Consider the following 11,849-nt stretch of genomic DNA (forward strand, 5'->3'; position numbering starts at 1 on the left):
TGGAGGAAAATATAATAAAAGCTGTTAGTGTGATACACCACCATTAAAAGTAATGCTGTATTATTGCATCAGCAAGCAGTTAAAATTTTATTATAGACGCACTGTAATTTTACCACATAATGATAATGATGATTATTTTTTGCCTTTATAATACATATTAGGGTAAATAAATAACTAATAAATGAGAATGTATTTCATGAGGAAAGTAAACTAGCGTCTTCTAAATACTAATGTAGTGGCTTCTGTTTTAATTTGTAATCTTAATTACAGCAGATACAGATACTAAAAAATATTTGATATAAAAGGTAATTATTTTCAATATCTTTAATTTTTTTTTATTTTGTGTGGTCCACATAAACAATTTCCACAAGAACTTTTAACATCACTATTTATCAATAAGGTAACAGTAAATTAATAAAGGAAAAGAAGCCCTTATGACAAACAAATATAATTGAGGCTTATAATTTACAGATTAACCATAAACTTCATAATAATCATCCACTAAATAAAAATACAAATACAAATACAATAAACTATAGTGAACTTAATTTTAAAATAATTATCTTGTCTAAAATTTAATAAATGCATTACTGCATTGTTTATTCTGTAAAACACGGATACATGTGGGTCTGTGATAGGCTCGTATTTTCAGCCAATCAATAAATCAGTCAGGCTTTAATCTTAATGCGATTTTATTCCATTTAGCAGCTAATCTATATTTAAAGAGAGTCTTTTTTCCTCCTATGTGCCTTTAAGGGATAGTTCACCAAAAAATTTAAATTCACTCATTATCCACTCACCACTGTGCCGATGAAGGGTGGGTGACATTCATATTCAACCCAAAACGATGTCATTTACACCATGTTTTAAGCCTAAAAGTCCACTGATAGCCTCCTTGGATGACACCACACAAGCAGTATGGAGGCATGTTGTGTTGTTTTAATACGTCTGAAGAATCAGTCACTGTGGCTGAAACACTGTTTACCCCTGAGACAAACACAAACACTGCACCCACCCCTCCATCGGCTTAGTGGTGAGTTGATAATGAGTGAATTTTCATTTTTTAGTGAACTATCCCTTTAAAGATGAAGTTCCTCAGTTGATTATTCTGGCAATTTATTTGTGTAAATGCTGTGAAGTTTATTCCAGTCGGACGACTCCCATTTGAAAAGTTTACTACAGCAGCAGAACATAGTCAGAGCTCATCGCTGCCCTCAGATATGATTACATAGAGGTAATGGGGAGTGATGAGCAAATATCTCTGCTGGCATGCTCACCGAGCGCTGATGCCTGTGGCTGTAGAGCGTTAGGGTTCACTAACACACAAACACACACACACACACACACACACACACACACACACACACACACACACACACACACACACACACACACACACACACACACACACACACACACACACACACCAGCACATCACAGTGTTCACTGAACCAGGTGAGTCATACACGAGTGTGATTCAAACTCACATGCTTTCTAAGTTGTGTTAAGTGTGAGAGTTGTATTCGTTCAGCTCAGCGTACGAGAGTTATTCTTGCGTGTGTGAGTGTGTTCATGGTTTGTTCGAGACATTTCATCAGCTCAGGTCTGAATTTTTAACCTCTGATGAGCGTTTGTGAGAACTTTTGATTTAGTGTGTTTACAGCTGACGCACTGATTCCTCTCTGACCTGCTCTCAGCCTACACGCTCAAATCAATCTTTAATCATTTAACATCTCACAGTAAATAAGCTGCTGTCCAATGCATAAAGAGTAAACACTTACAGGTTGACCCTCTAACCTCATTCAACTCCACATGCAGAGCCATCATTAAAATCTCATGCTTTGCAGCCAACCACTGAGCATGGTTTTATTGGTCAGCAGTTACTAATCACTGGGCAACTTCTTTCCTGCAAAACCCTTTTTTCCATATAATTCAGACTGATGTCCTGCCCTGCAACCAGTATGTTCTTTTTACAACACTAGTCGAACCCCAAAAACCTTCACAGTGAATATCTCATTGGCTTTGTGTTTCTTTCAGATCTGTATTATCATTGTATGGTTGTGAACAGTAAGAATTTAATAAACTCCCCTTGTTGCTACAGCCAAGAATGTCTGATATCTGAAACTTTAGAGACAAAGAATGGAGTAAAAATACCTAGTTTATCTTTTTATCTAAGCAACCCATATCTTCTGAAATCAGAAGACACATCTTATGACGGGTACACACTGTCACATTTGAGGCTATAGCAGACAAAATGTGTGCGTTTTTGCAGTGTGGGTAATTCAGACTTTTGGACCAATTGCAAGAAGTTGAGAGAGTATTAAACAATAGAAGTAAAAGAAGCAGCTCGCAGGATTGTTTGTAGTCTTTGCCTCTGATGATATATTGTTTGAACGACAAGGACGTTCATTTTGCTGGTATTATACAGTAATAATCACTTGTCTGCACATCAATCTATGTCAAGTAAACATATATGCAGCCCACTTTAGTGATGACGACAGGACGTACTGTATATTCATACAAAAGCCTTTAGTCCGCTCCCTGAATAACAAGGTTTAACTAAAAACTAACCGAATCCATTGTAAACATGGTTTGGACCATGGTCCAGACTTTCAGGTTTTAAAACGTCCCACGATCAAGCAGAGCAGAAAACACAACCTTGAGTCGAAGCGCTCACGTTCATTTTTGTGACTTTTTCTACAGGAACTGCATCGCCTCTAGAGATCCTTACTGTGGCTGGACTAGAGGAAGCACCTGCTCCTTCCTCAGACCTGGGACCAGGTATGACACCTCCGTTTGTATATACAGTACATCACTACAACACACATACATACATCACACAGTATGTGTCTGGTTTATTCTTCTGTCAGTCTTAAGGTACATGTGAAGTTTTATTTGTTGTTTTACCATCTTCCGCTGTTCTTTCTCTTTAATACAATCGTTTTTTTTTATATTTAGTTTTGATTCGTTTTTTGCCTTTATCATTCCCGTCAAAGTTATTTTTCTGTCAGCACACCCGCAGAGAGTCATACATTATTTATCTGCTCTGGAATTCCTTTGCTCTGTCTGTGACAGTTTGGCCTTGTTCAGACCCGGTATTCACATCCATCCTGAGACATCCAATCACAAGTGGACAACTCCAAGTTCGTCTGTTCGCACCTGGAATTAGAATGCTTCCTGAATGTGTCTCCTGTCACCAGCTGCTCTATTTGCAAATAAACACATCCATCACTTCTGTTCGCAAAGGCAAAATAATGTTGTTCTTACCCAGTCTGACGATACAGATTTGTCCTCTGTCAATGAGTCCATGTGTGAGAAGTCGGACGGACGGATGGACAGAAAGACAGACAGACAGACAGACAGACAGACAAATACACAGATAAATAGATAGATAGATAGATAGATAGATAGATAGATAGATAGATAGATAGATAGATGTCATTTCACTTTGCAAAGACCAAATTGTGTTATTGTTTTTACTTAGAGGTAAAGCTAACGCACCCAGACAATGTGTTGTCTGAAAGGGTTCATGTGAATGGATGTGGATACATGTTATTGAGTGTGTGTGTGTGTGTGTGTGTGTGTGTGTGTGTGTGTGTGTGTGTGTGTGTGTGTGTGTGTGTGTGTGTGTGTGTGTGTGTGTGTGTGTGTGTGTGTGTGTGTGTGTGTGTGTGTGTGTATTGATGTCTGTGAGCCCTCCGTCCACCCAGTGGTCTGACTGCTCACCTTCAGTCTCTGCTGCCTCCCCCTAGTGAAATCAGATCTCTCTTTAGCCCGACTGCTTACTGAATTAGGTCCTAAAAGCTCATGTGTAGTGGCTGCACAACAGACAGCGTGGGCCTTAAAGACCACCTCAGGCTGCCTGCTTATAATATTAAAGGCCTCTGTGTTGGTCTTGATTTGATTTACCAAGGGCAGTCAACTTGACAATTGATTTTGCATCGAGTTACTGTGGATTTCCTCTTTGTGGGATAATGCAACCTCTCTTTGCAAACTGACGCCAGAGGAGACCTCTGTGATTGTCGTTATGTAATATCAGATTGTAATGTGGGCAGTTTGCTAGGAAGAAAAATGTTGTATGTTTAATGAAAGTAGTAGCTGTGGCTGCTTTACTGGAAGGAACAATGTGGTTGGGTTTTACTGGAGCATGTATGTGTGCTTCTAATTATCCAAAGTCCATTTTATTCACAGTTACTATATGTGTTAAACACGCACACGCAGCCTAATGTATACACAATGAATGTCCCACAGACCATGGGAGGCAGCCGACTGAACACAAAACATTGTTCTTTATTATGATGATGGCCGCTGTCGTTTCAAAACACAGTTGGACCCATTTGTTTCAGTGTTTTCTAGACATTAAAAGCACAGATGTTGGCTGTGTTGCCGACTGAGCCTTGAGCTAATTGCAGAATATGTACTTCTCAGTCTCCTGCCCCAATCAGCTCAATTCATCATCCTCAGGCGCCTCATGCGTCTTCAAAGGTCGTCTGTGGGCCAAATGGTGCGCCAGCGTTTACGCATTAAAATGTTTTAATGGTTATTTACAACCTTGTAGCAATTTTCTGTTTAAATCACAAGAGTCTTCAGTGGCTTTGACTGAATCGTTTCCACAACAGACTAAGACAAAGAAACTAAAGTCTGAACATAGTTGATTTGTGATTTCCGCCCACCAGTAAATCTAAAGACAACCACTTTTTGAAAGTGAAAATCACAACATGCCTGCCCCCCCGGAGGCTTGTGGTTTTAAACAAGCTCCCATATATCTTAATGTCCCTTAAATCATTACTTAGGCCTGCATCAGATCACCTGAGCCTCTCTGCTGCCAAGTGCTCTCTGATTGAACCGATCCTGACTAAGACAACTCTTAAGTATTAGGTTACAACTGTGAGTCATGTCTCCGTTATTCCTAACAGATTATGCCGAGGAGTCAAATCATTTTTAGATCATGCATTAAAAAGGTAAAACACAACTTGTTATGTCTTCTCAGTGTTTTCTCAAATTAAACGAATGAGACAAAATGTGTAATGAATGACCTTTTTATTTGGTCAGTTGTCTTCTCTAGGTAAACACCTTCTGGCAAAAAGGCAAATATGTATATTTACCTCAAATGTGAAATATATATATACGCTGCATGGCCTTTATTTACTGAATGAACCCTACAGGTACATCTTTTTTCTATGTGCTCAATTTTTAACACACATTCCTACACAGAATGACTCTGTCTGTCCACTGTAACCTCTCAGTTTCCCCTGATACCTTGAAAGCAGTTGTGCTTTTTCTTTGCAAGCACCTGGTCTCTGTGCTGTTCTCATTTCCTCTCTGCTTCCTCTCTTCATCATAACATTCTCATCCCTTGGGTTTTCCATGCTCCACTGTTGCCCAAATGGGAAATGAGTTTTGAAGCGCGGGGGCTGGGGTTTGTAGAAATGTCATAATTTCCTTAAAATAATAGAAAACCTGTAAAGGTTTGAGGTTTTGTTTCGGCTGAGCAATTAACTCATATGACAAATTACTTTTTCATGGAGCGTAATAGGTTTTTCATAAAGTTCATACAATTACCTTTTTTTTTTCCGGAGGACTTAAGCAGAATATTTTTTATAGAAACTTCTTCAGCTCCCTAATACTTGAGGACACGAGGTTTATGTTTATACCACAAATATTTAATGTGAAGACAAGTATGCTGCAATTTAGTGCATTCATTTGCTTAATTAATAACCCTCCAGGCATAAGTGGTTATCTTTAAATTATAACGATGATTATGGCGAGATATTAGGCAGCTCAAGGACCGCTCTGTTTTTAATTATTTTCTCACAGTGTAAACAAAGATTTCAGTGATGTAGGTGTCAAAAGGAACCTGCAGAGATTTATGCGTCTGCGTGTAGCTTGTCCTGCGCTGAAGCGTCGAGATAGTTTTCCTCTATCAGAGAGAATCTGTGCTGTGTCAGTGGCCGCGTTGCTGTGCCTCTGTGTCCCCTGATTAATGGCTGTGTCTCTTCTCCTCTGCAGACTGCCGTTCGAGCAAGATGTCGAACAGGGGAACGTGGCCCACTTGGGTGACTGTGACGGTAAGAGGAGAGATGTGTGTGTGTGTGTGTGTGTGTGTGTGCGTGTGTGTGTGTGTGTGTGTGTGTGTGTGTGTGTGTGTGTGTGTGTGTGTGCGTGCGTGCGCTAAAGCTAATCGCTCTGTTGTCTTTGCCCAGATCCTCAGATAGCTTGTGTATCTTCGGGGTAAACAACAGTACAGTCAAATAAAAGGAAGAGCCTGGCACTGTCAGTTTATACAGAGGAAATCCACAAATAAACACAGAGACGAGTCCCTGTCTACCTCAGTGCTCTCTAGTATCTCATTTCTCCCAAGGGTAACCGCCGAGATCCACCACGAAGACGAAATCTGGGACTCTTATTTTTTTTCTGCGAACTGGCAAGAAAATCCCTGTGTATGTTTTTAACTAACGTTGTTCTCCTCGCTGTTTACTCTGTCCTTACTTGTACGCTATCTTTGCTTTGGTCTGTTAGCATTTCTTGCGTATACACAGTGGTTAATTACATTCAACTCCAGCTTGCACTCCCTTGATGTTTCCTCTTCCTCCCATTCATATCATTATGAAAATAGAAGTGGTACACAGCAAAAGCGAAATCTCTATTCTAGATACACAGAGGTTTTGGATACTCCCACGACGCCCCCCGCGCTTTGATCTGAGCACTAATTCCAATGCGTGCAAATTAATCCTTTGCTTTTGAAAGTTCCCCGAGTTCATGTGCCGTGCTCCCTGAGAAAAGAACAGATAAATATTGCATAATCAGAACCTGCGTACAACTCTAATCCGGTTTCAGATGTGTGCGCTGTTTGATGCTGCTCTCTCACTTCAGGTCCTCTGACCGCCAAACCACAGGGGATGACCTCTGTAGCCGATGGCTGAAATGGTCAAGTTAAGCTGGTTATTTGTCTTCATTAAGCCCTTGTGTAGCTCCAAGACCGGTTTCATTTCCGCTTCATCTAAAACAGGTGCATTCATCTTGTTTGGATTCCAGTAGATTAGTTTTTTACGTCAGAGAATTAGGGCCATATTGAAGAAAAAAACGTTGTTTTTTAGGAATAACCTGGAAGGAGAACCAGGACTCGTCTGAGTTTCACTCCTTCTGGATCCAAAATCTTGAACCAATCTTATTGTTTTTTGAGAAACTACACCGCATGCACCTGTAACCTAGTCTGTGTGGTTCTTTCTCTAGAATAGACACAGTTTTGATACTTATAATAATAATATGGTGCTGATGTGTCAAAAGATTATGACAATTTTTTGTACAACAAGATGCTTCACATTCCTCGACAGGCTTATCTTCTGATACTCACCCTCCTAAATTTCGTTCTACACTGTGCAATGACAATAAAAGGATTCTATTCTATTCTAACATGACATGTGGTCTTAAACGTATGTATATTAAGACTATTAACGTACGTTTTTTCTTGCAAAATTATGAAAGTTTTTTTATATAATTATCACTTAATTCTTGCACTAATACGACTTCCTCGCAAAATTACCTCCTAATTCTTGGAAAATTTTAATTGCAAATTTACTCTTTTTTTGGAGGGGCCCTAATACTCTGTTTTTGTAAAATATTATAAACTAGATGAAAACGTTTAGGAATTTCTTTTCTCCACAAGGACACTACTTCAGCTGTTGTGCAGGAAGCTTGTAATTAAATGTGCAACTTCTAAGATCATTACTCTACTCCCTGCACCACACCAGTGGGTGACAGATGAACATTATCACTCATGCTAAGTGCTAATGTTCTGTTTTACAAGCTCCACGTGTTGTATCTTGACCTCTGCGGTCGGGCTTGGGGGGGGTCACAGAGAGTAATGACAGTAATGCTGCAGGTGTAGTTACATCAGCCTCCTACTATCTGTGCACTGTAAATTATCACACTACCTTTATTCTGAATAGGTAGTCAAATATCTATTATCCTAAAGAAAAGTACTCCAGTGATTTAATAATTCACTTCCATTAAGTCAGGAAACACGAGGGAGAGTCATTTTTAAAAAACTTCAAAATCAAAGCTGCAGAAATGTCATGACTTTTTGTCCCAACAGTGAATGAGTGGATATACTCTCCCTCTGCAATCTATCAGACAGATATACTCATGATGTACTGATGCTTGGATTGTTCTTCTTCACTTTGGACAAAAGCCAAATAAATGCATGGGAACTGAATGAAAGAATGAATAATTACAATTGTCGGGTCATCCCTCATGGGAATATAAGACATCTTTACCAAACAATGATATTTATGGTGCAACAGGAAACTGATTACAGCTTTGTTACAGATCCGTCCAGTTGGTTAAGTTAAAAGCATAGACTCTATATAAAGATGGAACACAGCTCCCCTTAAGTGAAGCCAAAGCATCTTAATTGCCCCCTAGTGGCTGGCTGCAATATAGATCACAAACCCTGCCTCCCCCTTGTTGGTGGATGGGACACTTGATCAAAGATGATTGTTGTCATGTTAAGGAGTTCTTATCACACTGATGTATGTTTATGGTAAGTTTGAGTTTCATTAGTTATTTGATGCAAGTATCACCAGGATATCACGGATTGTGAGACATTTATATCCATCACCTCACTGATCCGTTATGCTACTGAACAAAATATCAAAACGTTCTAACACAAATTACATTTTAATATAAAGAGTCATTTAGTATTCCTTCTGGAACTCACAGTGGACAAATCCAATTTTATTCTCCCAAAGTAGCATCCTGACCCATTTCTACATGAAGAAACAGGATATCAGATCTTACCTGGGCACGGATGGAAACAGCTTTTCTTAAATCATATCACCAAACGTTGTAATATCTAACCTTGTGAAACACCTTCTTACTGAGAGATATAGTATCATACTCTACAGCTAGTTAGGTCCAAGCTCAGGGATCCTACACTTCCCACAATGCAACTTGATAGTGTCTTTCTTTACACCTGAAAGATCCTTAATATACCTGCCTCGCAGACTGTGTAAAGCTCACTGTGATTAATAAATTGACCTTGGCCTGTAAAGTTAGTGGAGTGCTTCTTTAAACTGCCCACAAATATAAAACAGAATATTAATCTTCAGATTTACCCTCGTTACACTTTGGAGTTGAACGTGTGCGGCTCCCTGATCTCTGTTCTTCTTGGACCGGTGTCAGATGGAGATGTACCGTCCTGCTCTCGTGCCCCGTCTTTGAGGAAGCTCTTAGCTGTGAGGCATGTGTGCTCCTGCGTCTGATCCCGTCATGAAATATGCCTAAGCTGCAGTCTGTTGACAGAGGAGAGCTCTGTTGTCGTCTGCTGGCATGGCTGGAACGTGAGCCGGCATCTATCTGAGGGCTGCCACCAATCTCAGATATTGTGATGAAGTAGGTGCCGCGGCCTATCCGTATCCACTTTTTTTATTTGACACTTTCATTGTCTCTGATATCGGATCTTTCCTCAGTGTTTCCTCTTCCTAGTTAAAGCTCAAGTCCATCTATCTTTGTCTTCCTGTAGGACAGATTCTTTCAGCCATCTGCAAACGCACAATTCAGTCAGAGGAAGCCAGAGAAGCACAATGGCCTTGTTATGACAAACTGTCGCTGACACTATTAACACTTTGAAAACTGCCTGCACACCATCGCTGTATTTGTCTGTCAGCGTCTTTCACTGTGAACACAAAACTAACAAACACAGATGCTCATATAACTCCTCAGGGACATGGATTGGTGGGATAGACAGAAGGATTTTGTATCTTATTTTATTTATCTAATTTTATATCTCCATATTGGACTCATTCCACCTGGTGTACTTTGACCCAGCAGATGGGAGGTGAGATAAACACTGGCTTATCTATCTCTCTTTGGGGAAACTCAGCTATCTCATTTCCACTTTCCCTTTGCTTAACTTCTCTCCAAGATGAAAACTCTCCGTCTGCAGCTGCACAATAAATTTTCCCCCAGTCAAGCTCAAATTCCAATTTTTAAAATGAATCATTTTTATTATTACATTTCTTGATAAAGGTATAAATGATAAGGTATGAGGTTACATAAGAGTGACCTAAGTCAGCTGGTCTCAGTTGGGGGGTTAGGGTGACTCAAGTGGATCAGAAAATAAATCTGAGCAGTTATACAGTACCTAAGAAACCAGGAAAGAAGGAAGACGTTCTCAAATCCTTGCCCTTCCCTTTTTCAGTGGAAAATTCCTCTTTGGAGTCAATGATATATTATATTTTCTAGTTGTATGTAGCCACTTGATGGCATTTACTCTTATTTTGCCTGATCTTCTTTGGTACAAACTACAATGTGGGTATTGTTTCTGCTTCTCATTTTCACATATTTTCATCAATGTTTATTTATGCTTTTATATATTTATATATATATATATATATATACACTAATTTGAGAAATCTGGGGGCTTGCATATCTTGAGAACTTTGCATCTCATTGGCTTCACACTTGGGATGTGTTTTATTTTGGGCCCAAGGAAGTGCAGTGTCAAATTTGGTGTAATTTAGACATGCGATACATTCAATATATATATATGATAGAAGTGGGACAAGTAGGAAGGTAGTGTGATCATTTACAGTGCAGAGAGTAGGAGGCTGATGTAACGACAACAGTGCGTTAACAAAAAGGGTAACGACAAGTGATTCTCCTGTTCGCGGTTCTGCGTACTTCTCTGAAGTTTGAAAAAAACAGATGAACAGCTCTCTGTGCGGCAGTGGTGATGCAGCTTCAGGGTTCTGTGGACTGGGACCAGCAATCGGTCTTTACTTGGGGCACCTCAGTTACTTCAGCTCACTGTTCCAGTTTCAGAAAGACCGCTGCAACCAGCATAACAACAGGACAAGCAATGAGCCCATCCCAGAAAGCTATCTCTAGAACAGGCACTGTAAATGGAACCATTTTTGGCATTTGGAATTCATTTTTCCAGATTTACCAATGAGCTCCACAAACCAAATTTCAGTCATTTCAGTTTTGTTGGTTATGGCATAAACCTCAGAGACAGATTTCTAACAACCTGGCAAAATTAAACCAAATCTGTCTGCATGGTTAGACACTGCCAGATTCTGGAAGTGAAAAAATATGTTTTTATCGTTTGGCTGCACCGTCCCCTTGAGTTTAAGCTGCATATAGTTGTTAGGGGGAAATTATGTTTGGCTTTGTCTTTGGAGTTGGTCTGAAAAGTCTGAATTTTTTTACTGTGCCAAAGTCTTTACTCCTCGGCTGCTTCTCTCCCTCATGCTTCATCTCCCTCCAGCCTCAGTCGGTGCTACACTGATGTCAGAGCCGCCTTGTCGTCAGACCTCAAAGGGAGATGGATGGACGACCTTACTTAGAGCTCAGCTAACTGCCTCCCGTTTCTCCTTAGCCAGAAGAGAAGCAGTTGCTGGAAGGAGAATCGATTTTCATCTCTCCTCTGGCTGATGGCAGTCAAATAGATATCAAGGGTGATTCTGCGGAGGGGAGAGGAATGGGGCCGAGAGGAGGGAGGAAGGCGAGGGCGGGAGGGAGAGGGGGTAAATCAGATCAAGGAGGAGAGCGCGGAGCAAAAAGAATGAGTAAGGGATTGAGAGATCATAGGAGGAAGGCAAACTTTGAGGATGGAAAGGGTGAAACGGTTCAGAGGATCAGAAACGTGGAGTCATGAGGGGGAATAAGAAAAGAAGTGGAGTGATGAGAGGAGAGGAGAGCACAGGAAAAAAGTAAGGGTTGCAGTGAGGAGAGGGAGGACGGGTGGCAGGAGGGTAATCACACAGGGAACTGAGGAAAGACGAGGGTGAGGGGCGGATGAAAGCTTCGAGTTGCCGGGAAGGGAGAGAAGCGGCGTCTTTCATGGG

General features: G+C 40.4%; 1 protein-coding gene across 1 annotated transcript in view; it reads left to right on the plus strand.

Annotated features, from left to right (window-relative positions):
- sema6bb (sema domain, transmembrane domain (TM), and cytoplasmic domain, (semaphorin) 6Bb) overlaps window positions 1-11,849 on the plus strand; it is a 132,725-nt gene that overhangs the window by 101,914 nt on the left and 18,962 nt on the right. The window contains exons 15-16 of the mRNA XM_034582850.1: window positions 2,704-2,781; window positions 6,010-6,068. Of these exons, the coding sequence (XP_034438741.1) occupies window positions 2,704-2,781; window positions 6,010-6,068 (137 nt within the window). The remainder of the gene's footprint in view (window positions 1-2,703; window positions 2,782-6,009; window positions 6,069-11,849) is intronic.

This window comes from Hippoglossus hippoglossus, chromosome 4 (assembly GCF_009819705.1).
Source record: "Hippoglossus hippoglossus isolate fHipHip1 chromosome 4, fHipHip1.pri, whole genome shotgun sequence".
NCBI lineage: Eukaryota > Metazoa > Chordata > Actinopteri > Pleuronectiformes > Pleuronectidae > Hippoglossus > Hippoglossus hippoglossus.